The sequence below is a fragment of the Nesoenas mayeri genome, assembly GCF_963082525.1.
Source record: "Nesoenas mayeri genome assembly, chromosome: 11".
In the NCBI taxonomy this organism is placed as follows: domain Eukaryota; kingdom Metazoa; phylum Chordata; class Aves; order Columbiformes; family Columbidae; genus Nesoenas; species Nesoenas mayeri.
In genome coordinates, this window is record NC_137563.1 from 9,196,161 (window position 1) to 9,208,327 (window position 12,167).

Here is a 12,167-nt window from a genome sequence, read left to right on the forward strand (position 1 = left end):
AAATATATATATATATATTGTTTTTTTAAAGCACAAATTAGAAATAACTATGAGAAAACTGGTATGTCATCATCCTGTTCAGTATCATAGGAATGGTTTTACTAACTGGTCACAAAGAAAAATTAATTGATAAAAATCTTAATTGGCAAAGAATGGAAGACTAGAATTTCAGATGTAATTCACGGGTGTCAGTGGCAGATTTTGCCTTAGTTTAAGCTGCAGAGAGTTCTGTGTTTACTGCATTAGCTGCTTCTTCAGTCTCAATGGCTAGCAAAAGTTGGTTTTTCAAGTTATATTAGTCGGGGAGGGGGGGAAATGGATGGTAGAATCAGGGTCTTTTTATTTAAAATATATATAATTTTTTAATAAAATGTCTTTTAAAATAATTTAAAAGAACAAATTTCTTTCTGTCTGAGCACAGGAGAATTTAAAGACACAGCTCATAGCTCCAAACCTCATTCAGCCACCATCCAATCCAAGAGATTTCCTCAGAGATTTTTTTTTCTAAAAGTCTCACAATTACCAGCTCTCTTGAGATTATATAGTGGCTTTCTATTCTTAGCATATTTCTCCCTCTCACGCATGCACACACATACACTTCCTACTCAAAACAAGACCCAACAAAACCCTCTGCCCACATCGTTATAATTCCCAGGAGAACTTTCATATGCTTTTGGTTTGGGCGGTGACAATGTGCATATGTTTTGATTTCAGGCCCCCCATTGGTTCTCATGCGTCAGTTTAATGAAGACACACCAGCTATTAAACTCTCCACTTTCGACAAGTTATAACCCAGCTTCTAGAGTCCCTTTGACCTTGCTAGTTGGAGTGAGATTTTTTTTTAACTTAACATCTTGCCTATTCAAGGATATTGCTGAGTAAATGTTTTGGTTTAGCAAATGCACACATTTTCCTACTGGTGTTTTGTTTTAGAAGTGTAAGGTGCTTAGACTTTTTTATAAGGATATGATAAAGTGTAAGATAAAGATCAAGATTAATAAACTAGGTAGCTGCGATAAAGGGGAACAGCAGAGTTACTCCTGAGTTTTTTAAGTCAGTAAGAAAAAGTCTAAGAGCAGTGGAAATGGACAGATACGTTTTTGTAGTTGCCATTCCTCATGATTGAAGTGAATTACAACAGTGCTAAAAATAGAATATCCAGAGAGATGTACGATTTATTCCATTAATTTTCTGTTTGCTTGTACATAAACAGGTTTCTGATGAAAAATATTGCTGGATATTTTGAAAGAAGCCTCCTGAAGCCTTTCCTAAATACCACTGCGTGCCTGAAGGAAGGAGGAGAAGCTTGGGGCAGTCCCAGTTGGCCAGTCAGACTTCTGTCTTTAATACAGAGAGGTAACAGTTCTTGCTTTGAAAGTTACATGAATCACAAATCATCCCTGTCAGGTGAATGCAGACACAATTTGAAGAAAAAAAGGTGAAGAATTTTGCCACAGATACATGAATTATAATACTGTTTGGAACTGAAGGACAAGAAGATTTTACCTTCAGGAGCATAGATTTCATGGATTCAGATTTCAACACTGTGGTTGTAACTGGTAAGATTTTTATTTCATTCTTCCTTCAACTAGAGATGGTATGCACACATGCTGGATCTTTGTCGTAAACAGTTCCCTGGAGAGAAAAACAGTAACAAATGGTCATACTAACAGTTCCAAATGGAAAATACCTTGCTGCTGTGCCTTCCTAGGAAATTCAGATGCATGTCAAAGGAAGCAGACTGCAGTCTGCCCTCTGTACTGCCATCCAGTTTGGTTCATTGTTCATTCTCTCCATGTTTTAATCTTTGTTGACATTCTCTCTGATCCAAACCACATCGCTCAAGGCAGTGCAGGCTAATATTAGATAAAGCTTACCCAAAAGGAGCTCTGAAGCAAGAAAACCAGGTTGCATCACAATGTCACATAGTCAGTGTCCAGAATTAGAGCAACACATGGCAAGTTTCAGGGTCTCAGTTTCATGGCAAGGTAAGGGAGATTTAAACAGGAGATGCTGCCTCATCACTGCTAAACTAGACCATTAAATTTAAATATACCGAAGGAACATGCCTGAACATGCAGCACAAGGGACCAATTTTGAAGTTTCTCTTGCTGGCTACAACTGCTGCTGAATCACAGTGACAGAACCACCATCTAGAGATTTCTGAGCTTTAAAAGGTTAAAGCTGTTAAGGAACGCTGCCACTCACTATTCCTCTTGTTGCCACCGACTCATCAAAAGGCAATCATTACACATATCTTGACATGTGAGTTGCTGGATAATTTTCCACTGCAGGTCATTTGAGGACATAGGAATGAGGCTGAAGCTTCATCAAAGAGATTTGCATCTCACTGTTTTCAATTAAACACTTTTTTTAATAGCTGCAAGATGGGCAGAACTAGTTTGGCTTGCTCTAGACATAACTGCAGTTGAGCTGAATGGGAGTGCAGGAGAGAGCAAGAGGTATTTGCTACTGTCTTAAAAGGCTGACAGTCTGGTTCTCTCCCATGATATTTATGGCCCATACCTGAGATGGGCACACTTCTTAAAATCTTATTAGATTTTCCTCCCCTTAGATAGCTGTTTAGGTGCAGAAATCTACTTGTTCAAATAGTTTTAGACTAGGATGTCCTGTTAAAGACACAGGTGCATATTTAAGCAATGACAGAGCTTATCACAGCACACCTCTGTCGCATTCTCACCGGGTCATTATATAAACCTGCTGGCAGTGAGCCCAGTTTATTATATAGTGCATAATAATAGTCAGCCAGTTAGCTCTCCAAGTTGTTGCAGGGGTTTCAGTACTGTAAATCTCCTACATTTGGTCATTTCTTCTCTTAGAACCATTTTATCCTAAGCAGTAGTTTCTCACAGCCACTGCTGAGATGTATGTATTTCACTGTGAGCTGTTTAATAACTTTACTATGATTCAACAGTTCTGCTCACACAGGTACACAAACATTCACAACAACTACAGCTTCAAAGTGGAGCTGGTGTCACCCTAATTTTGCTCTGAAAGTGGAGTGGGACTAGTGAGGTTTTATGTTTCCCGTTAATATGAAATGGCTATTTCCCCTTATTCCTCCTCCAAAGTGCAAACCTAAACCTGGGAAAAAATCCTGTCAAAAATATTAACACCATCAGGCTTTTCATAATATTAAAAAGATTGAGCAGTTATGAAATATGTATTAAAAAATTAAGAAATGCTTAAAGTTTAGCATTAATTAAGCTATCATAAGCCAGGATTTAGGCTTAATTGTCCCCAGATACAAGTACCTTTCACCGCAAAATAGCAATCCTATGCTGTCAAGTATTTATTTGTCTATTTAAGGATTTTTAATTATATAAGAGTTATAGCACTAAAACCATTTCACAGACTTGTTTTCCTGGCACCCAGTATCTAAGATTTTGCAACACTCTGGATTGAGAAAAGTAATTGAGATTATTAAAGATAGTGGGAGTTTTCCATCAAACTTTTTCATGGCAAAATGCCCATCTATCTCAAAATTAGGTTTTGTCCTTTTTATTTTAAAGTCTTTCAAGAAAGAGGATGCAAAAGATTAAATGTAGTACTTTGGATTCAAAGGGACCTTTTCCTGTTCCTCCTCTCTTTTCCTGCTGGGAAAAATGAAGAGATTTTTGCCCAGCACCACAAAAAAAAAAGAGTCACATTATCCCTGACAGAAAACTGACGTTTTCATTACTTGGGATTAAAAAAAAATTATGCTCTTTCAAACTTTTTCATTAAATATGCATATTTTCATATTCATGAGCTTTAACAATAAGAATGGAACATTGACTGTGACCTGGGAGTAGTTAACACCAGATCTCTAGTAGTGGTATTTCTATGGATGATGATCCTTGCCCCAAATTGTCATTTACATGATGTGTCCAACTGGCTCCAGTACATTTTCCAGCTGCAGTTAAAGCTGTCTCACAGGTAAACCTTGACTTGAATGAAGACTGCAGGACTAGTTCTTATATCAGTGCATATAAAAAATGAAAATACTGTTCCCTTAAGTGTTATATAGGCGAGGGTCCTATCTAAAAAACCTCAGCCTCCATAACCAAAAACATGAAGAAAAAGAACAAGTGTATGTGTGTGTGTGTGTGTGTGTGTGTGTGTGTGTGTGTGTGAATGTTGGCACCTAATCTCCAACTGCAGAGCAAGCACAGGTTAAAAGCACCTTTCTTTCTTTTCAGGTTTTGGTCCTTTTAGACAATATTTGGTTAACTCTAGCTGGGAAGCAGTGAAGGTAAGCATTAAAAAAAAAGGCGGGGGAGGGAGGTGTTTTATTTTATGGAGATGCCAATACAAGCATTTTCAGGCTTTCGATTCCCTTCAAGAACATTATTTCTCATGACTCATTAAACAGAATTGTGCCTCATGGAGCAGACTCCCAACATGGAAGAAAGAGGATAATTAAGAAGTGAAACATTATTTTATTAGCGAGATTTTTTTTTTTTTTGGTGCTATTTAAGCACTTTTTGAAATATTAACCTTGATTTTTAAAAAGGGTATTTTTTACCCAGAATGTTTTCTCTGCAACTAATGAATATGCCACCGGTTATCTGAGAACCAAGCAAGCAAACACTCAAACTCATCTGCCAGAAAGTACTGAGCAGCCAGAACACAGCTACTAAACAGGATTGCTCAGGCTTAATGCTTCGTAGTGTTACCCACAACTGTCCTAATTACTACCTCAAAATTAACTGGGTTCTTATCAAAAGCCTGGATACCATGGCAGTGTCAGGGATGATGTAACGCTGATACACGTCATCTTCAGAGTTCATATCCCCAAAGGGTCTTCACACCAAAAGCATCAGAAATCCTGTAAAAATACATGTTAACAGGAGTCCCAGGGTCTTAATTCTCAAAGCAAAGCCTCGTCCTCCTCCCTTTTGAAATGGAGTCTTTGCCAAGGAGCAACGGCTTCACTTTTGTGAGCAATACTTGCTCTTACACACAACCGCTTCCTTAAGGTCCTTGTGACCAGCTTTGCTGTACAATGCTGTTGTACTTGGCCTTGTAGATGGGATCAGCCATTTCCCTGAACCTCTTTCCTTGCTGTAGGAAGGATCAGAGCCTGATCCAGTGAACACACAGCCTACTCCAGTAGTTGCATCCCTTTTATGCCCTCATTGGGCACTCAGGAAAATGGTTGTGTGATATTGTTTCTCTTAAAAATTAATTATTTACTACTACCTTTTTGGTGAATAAGCCGATTCCATTTTCTGAAATCCTCAGGAATCAGATGATAAATGTTAATAAAACTCTCTAAATCTCTATTTTTGTTGGTTTAGAAAGAGTGTTTGTTCTGAATTCTTGGGTTATGTAGCTGTGCCCTGTCTCGCGTTATCTATTTTATAATATGAAAACATAATTTTCCAAGAAGGTGAGGAGTGCCCTGTTGTTTTTGCATGAACTCAAGTTCTCACCAAGGCACAAGACGACTCACACCCAAGGCATCCAGCAGCTTTGCACCCACGGAGTTCTCATCTCTCAGCAAGTCTTCCCCAAGCGTTCAGGGAAAAGGATAGTAAAGGATAATCAAATGGATCTGAAAGTACAGGTGAACCTGTCAATTCAGGGTCACTGACAAAAGCTTCAGAGCTTTTATAGGCACTGTCATGTGGCCCAACATGGTCGTCTAGCAGTAGAAAGACAGCTTTGCTTTTAGAAACCTGTCTCACTAAGTTTTTCATGGTTCTCATAACTCCGTTCACCTGAAATACCCTCCTAAAATATGCACGAAAGCTCCACCAGCAGCACTCTTAACTCTGGAAGAGGAGAACATTCTTTCTAAAGGAAAACACCACCAATGCTTACTCCGCATTTGCTGACAGATGACATTGAGTTACCATGATGTGTTCTTAAGCACCACACGGGACCCTCAGAATCCCAGATCCCCTGAATTATTTATTCCATATTACAGACTGATGATCCCACCTAATAACCCTTGATCAGACCCTATTCATGTGTCTCCTTCCAGAAAGTCCCATCTGGCACTTGGGAGCTAAATAACCTATCGGGGCGGGCCACCACCAGGGTCAAAGTCCCCAGTTAATAGGGCACAAATGTCAGCTGAGTGACAACATTCATAGTAATTAAACTGTTAGCGCAAAGAACAGGTCACATTTCCAACTGCTTCTGGGAACTATGTTTGCTATCGGGAGATGAGGATCAGATCTCTGAGAGCAGTTTTTCATCCTGCCACTGACCACGCGGTCTTTGGAAATTTGTCATTTAATCTCTGTCTCTCTCTCTGCTTTAGTTTCATCATCTGTGAAACTAAAATGACATTGCTATTCAGTTCCTTCATCTCTGTTCTGGAACTTACTTACATCCCTAAAGCTTTAAAAAGGTTTCTGCAAGATTAAAAGCAAACAAACACCCACCAAACAACAAAACTTTGCAACATACTTGAATACTGACTGGGTAAACTGATAACTTCTGGTTTTCCTTCTGCACCAACACAAGCTTTTTGAATTAGGTTCACAAAATTAACACAGGTAGCCCCCTGCCCCCGTCCTCCCTTCCTGGCAACCCAAGTCAATGAAAGCTCAGGCAAAGTCAGTGGCGTTTTCTAGAGTTTTCTAAAAGTTCAAGATGCTTCTAACAGCCAGTGTGACACTCAACCACCACATCTGAGCTCAGCCGTTCCATGCAAATCCCTTTGGGGGAGGCTGTGTAACAACATGGGCCACAACTCCAGCAGACTGGGACTGTGACCACAACTCACCAGCCACTCCAGGTCGTCAGCTGATAATGCTGGATTTCATTTTCCCAAGAGAGAATCTTCGTGCTTTCTTTTCAACCATTTTTCCCACAAAAAAGTTCTCCAAAGCTTTTGTCCTCCTTTAAAGTTTCCTTTGCTGTTTCAACTACAAAAGACATGAACTTGCTTACTGAATTAACTCACCAGTGTGAGCTCTGGTTTCCAGTCACTGTCATGCTCCTCTAACCATCTTCAGTTGCTCACCTTAAATGCAAAAATGGTTTTGGTTAAAGCTGAGACTTGGCTGCGACGAGAAGCAACTTTTTTTGTTCCACATTTGCACAACATCTGGTACAATGGGGTATAAGCCCATAGTTAGGATTCTTAGACAACAAAGTAATACACTTTATTGACAACATGCTGAAATCGCTTAGGACATAGTGAACTATCTTCCTTTGACACAAATTCTCAGCCCTTTGCTGTTGGCCAGCTTCTGGTTTTGTCCTGCACTAAAGAATTTCTGTGTTTCTTCCATCACAAATGGTGACAACAGAACATCAATCCAGAGAGCACAAGAGAAGAACAGCCTGACAACTTACTTTGGGTGTCCACATTCTGTACCAAAGTTACGGGTATTTGAGTCCTCTAAGCCTTACAGTTACAAAGGAAGAATCTCATTAAATCTTAAAATTAAAGATGCTTTAGAAAAGAAAATGCTAATTGCAAACCAGCTGGGGTTTTCTTTTTTGGAAGCTCAGACACAGTACAGCATTCTTAAGCAAGATGATGCAATGGTCTCTCAAAGACTGTCAGCGCCCAGAGGAAAAAAGGCTGGCAGTGTTCTCTAAATGTGTTTACTTCCCTGCAGGCATTGTTTCCTTGCTTGTGTCAAATAGTTTATTGAGCACAGCTAATCAATGTTTCCGCTGACAAGAAAATTGGAACAGTTTATATAGGAAGCCAGTGTTGAAGGGCAAGCTTCCCAGTTAGCACAGCTTAGAACTGTGGGCCTCATCCACACGAGTATCCTTAGTGAGAAATGAAAGCTTGAGAGGACAATGACATTTCATAAGAAGTTGCAGGTTTCTTGGGTTAATCAGATATCCTTGCTGCTGCTATTTTGCCTGTGTCCCTCTTAGAAACTTCACCTGTACCCTCCTCTGGCAGGGGTCTGCTCAAATGCAACAGGATTTTCAACCACTACTTTAGTTTCTGGGACAAGGTTTCCTCCATCGGATGTGTTCCTTCTGTGTTCCTTCCACGTGCTGCCATTCCAGCAGCTTGCCTTCTACTGAGATGCTTACACCTTGTTCATTAGCCTTATTACACTGACAAAACAATTTCAAGTCATTTCCACATGACATTTATTCTCCAGACCATCTTCCAACCATCTGGCCAAGCCACTGCTTTGAAGGGAGCCTTTGTTGCTGTCACCTCAAGCCTGGGCATAATTTTGGTTTCCTTTGGGAAAAGGTCCCGTGTGGAACTTCAGCTCTACATAAATTACAGAGAAATAGCATCTCAATAAGTGACATTTCCTTTCCTAGGAAAACATATTCTAGACCAAAAAAGAAATGAAACCCATTCTAAATGTGACCTTCTTCATGTTGACCGTCACCTGCAGCAGAGCTTACCTGAACCAGTTCAAACCAGCAGATTGTGTGGCATTTGAGTGGACAGCTAATGTGAATTCTCCCTCATTTGTGTCTCTTCAGAAGCGCAGGTTTATCTACTAAATGTTCAGAGGAACTCTTACCCATATTAAAAGATGGTTTCCAGTGTAGACCTTTTCTGAGAGACTCTGTATTTGATGGTTCCCCATGGACCAGTACCTGAGCTGTAACAACTCCCATCCACTGGAGACTGAGCATCCCTTCGGAAAAAACAACCGTGGCTCCACATGGATGTGACATTAGGAAGTTGGTTAATACATTTGAGTCTTTTTCAGATAAAAAAGGGAGAGCTACCACAAGACAGCTGAATCTCATTGCAGATCAATGTTTAGGAACCACGGGCTTAGACAGCGTTACATTGCTCTTTCAGATGTTTCCTCAGTTGGATCAGCCTGATTTCTTTATCACAGTCTGAGAAATCCAATGCTTTCCAAGTCCATGGTGGGTTTTTTATATACATAGGAGCTGTCCAAGAGAGGCCTTGGTGAAAACATTGATCTCCGTATCATGCAGCTGCCGGCGGTTTACCAAAAGGCAAAGGAGCAAGTCTTCAAGATATGGACAACTCTTCAGCCACTGGTGAGTCATTAGAAGGTTACACAATTTCTCCCCGTCGATTATGAATATTATTATTCTGAGTGGAGCTTTAAAAAGTTCTCCAAAAGAGTATTGCACAATAGTGCAACGGGCTATTCTGGAAAATGACTATTAAAACTGTGATAAAGGTTTCAAAGCAAAATTTGGCGCACACAATAATTAGCGTACTGTTTTAACCCTCTGCCATTTAAACAGCATAACTGCATGTGAACAAGGAAAAACCAAATCCACCATAAATTGCAAAACAGGTATCACAGTCCTGAGCTGACCAGACACAACAAACTAAATCACTATATTGTTCTCATTTCTAATCTCGTATCAAAGTTTTCTTCAGGCATGAGCTACAGCAAGACTCCCTGCCTTGGAGCTAGTATTTCACATAATGCTTGGCACGATTGCATTACATGTTTTTAAAAAACAAGTCTCATTTTTAATTTCCTGTTATTCACACTGGTGGGAAAAAACAGCTTACTGTTCACGTTGGGCTGGCTTCATCTGCCAAAGCGCTCATCATCCTCGAGCAGTGTGGGAAGAACAAAGGCTACCAAGAGATGGATGGATGTGGTTTTCGCCCAGAAGGTGGCTGTTGCATGCTAGATGGCCCGGAAAAGATTGAATCTACAATTAATATGAAGACTCTCTGGAAAAACATTTCAGTGGAAGGGATTGATATCATCTTTTCCAGAGATGCGGGCAGGTAAACATCTCGGGGTCTCACATTAAAAGCACAAGGGAGTCAATTGACTCATTTAACCTTTGAGAATCTTTGCAGTGATTTTCCCTCCAACCAAAGTGGATTTGAAGCAAACTCTTCAGAGGAGTACACGTACGACATTGGGAGAAATTTCAGTTTTATGTGAAGCAGCCTTCATGAAAAACTACAGCCAGTAGATATTTTTTCCATAGATTTGTAAATTGAAAAATAAACAAGTTTCAACATAGCACACCCTGTGATGAACAACCCCAGTACACCTGAGCTATGAAGAGTCTGAAAGCAATACTGACTAGTAGCAGATTGTAATCTCTTTTTCCCAACTGGGAGGGATACAAAATGTAAATACACGCACTGAAGAACAGAGCAATTACAGGTACCTTTAGAATGATGTCTGTGATCTCATGATGTGTTTCAGTAGTACTGAAGCAATTGTCTGGTAGTCCTTATTTAGAAGGAAAACAAAACAGAAAATTATCTCACTTTTAAAAAATAAAAATAATCTCATCTTGGTCCTTAATTTCAGGATTTGCACCTGCAAGTTAAAAGGTTGGGTGATAAAGAACTTCCAGACAGTGAGACTGTATGACTTGCACAAAAACCCATATTATGTGGCTGTAGCCCTAGTGGGCTGTGTTACCTTTCCCATCTCACACAGCTTAGGGAAGTCTAGAAAACAATGCACATCATCTTATTGCTTTATTTAAAGTTCCTTCTGGGTGGGTGTCTGAGAAACCAAACCATCAGATAAGGAATATTTGTTTCTCAAACATGGTTTATTTCAGCTTTTTCTTTATTCACTAAGCAAATATATTTTTAATAATTTCATAAAACAGATCTGGCTTGGCTACTTAATATTTACATTTAATCCAAGTTTACTGATCGTTAATTCAGTTTCTGGTTTTGTTTTGTCCTTAATCCTGCAGGTATATCTGTGATTACACCTACTACACTTCTCTGTATTATGGCAATGGAAGAGCAGCTTTCATCCATGTGCCTCCATTATCCAACTCGGTGACAGCAGAGCTTCTAGGAAAAGCATTACAGACAATTATCTTAGAGATGTTAAAACAGTGCGGGGAAGAGGGAGAGTAGGATGGATCATATAAAAAAATATAAGCATTTCTTAGAATGCAATTCCTTACTCTTAAATAAAGCAACTTGAAAGGTTATTAAAAACCCCTTCAAAAATGATTTTATATTCAATGTTATTTTCAGTGAAGTTTCCTTACAAAATCCAAACACCTGTTTAGGTCTCGCTTTGGTGTAAAAACCTTGAGAGAAAAAAACGTTTGTCAGTCTGCACTGCTAACAACGGTAAGGTTGCTTCAAATTGAAGAAAGCGTGAAACCGGACTTAATAGGTGCTTAAATCTATTTCTGATGGGTAGGAAGACATTAAAAAAGACTTGCTGAACCAAGGTGGATGCTTGGAGCTGTCAGTTCAGCATTGGCTGGATATGACAGAGGTTCCCCTCAGCTACTGTCCAAGTTCAGACAGATAGTTCAGCCATAGGAAGTGCCCACATAAAGTAAATATGAGGGAAAACAACACACGTGAAGGGATCCTGTTCTGTTTTATAATTCTTGCTTAGTAACCTGCTCTAAATGCTGGATTCCACATCAGAAATGGGCTAAGAAACCACGGTGACTTAAAAGAAAGTAAACAAGCTGGAATCTCTCCGGAACTGTAATGCTATCAGTAATTAGGGTATCAGCTGCCGCAAACCAGCAGTGACTGTCGTTCCCAGTGCCTGTGCCAGAGCACAGACAACAGGCTGTCAGCACAACGGGGACGTCCGTGCAAACCAAACAGCTGACTGTCCCAAGAAAGGCAGGCGGTGAAGCACTGTGCTGTGGTACATGGCGTTACTGACAAACAGGAACCGAATGAGACCCCAAATTACTGTACAACTCAGGGAGTGGCACACCACTTCTCTTTGCCACACGGCAATGTCAGCACACACTCTGAATAATTACCTTGGTAGTACCACAACAGACGAGATAAAACGAGCAGGTATTTTCCAAAAATAGTCACTAGAACAGGACAGCAGCAGCTTGATGTGAACAACGGGGATTTCTCCACAAAAACCCCATTCCTCAAGTGTCACGTCAGTGAAAAGGACAACAGACAAACTGAAGAGCACAGATGGCTCATGAAGCTTTTGGCCACAAATGTGCCTTATTTTAGGCAATGCTTTGATGACAAGAGTCAGAGAACTGGAAATGCCAAGATAATTCTATTTTTCTTGCCACTGTATTTTCCAATAACCATGACAGAAAACCGATGACCACGTGCTGGGTGGCTGAATGCCTCCTCCATGCATTGCTGTGAGGGTAAATAAAACGGTTTTCTGCAAATAAATAGACAACAAACAAACCTTACCTTATTGAAGCGATCTACCTACTGCAAAACAAAACTCAAAGTCCCCTTGAAAAAGCATCCACAAGCTCGCTGTCGCTGCATG

At 40.0% G+C, this 12,167-nt stretch overlaps 1 protein-coding gene across 1 annotated transcript; it reads left to right on the forward strand.

Moving 5' to 3' along the window:
• Positions 1-1,477: 1,477 nt before the first annotated feature.
• On the forward strand, positions 1,478-10,795 carry PGPEP1L (pyroglutamyl-peptidase I like; the record flags this gene model as incomplete). Its single annotated transcript, XM_080350887.1, has 5 exons — positions 1,478-1,559; positions 4,203-4,255; positions 8,854-8,970; positions 9,456-9,685; positions 10,627-10,795. The coding sequence occupies exons 1-5, from the start codon at positions 1,526-1,528 to the stop codon at positions 10,793-10,795; spliced, it is 603 nt and encodes a 200-aa protein (XP_080207013.1). The 5' UTR covers positions 1,478-1,525.
• Between the last annotated feature and the right edge of the window lie 1,372 nt (positions 10,796-12,167).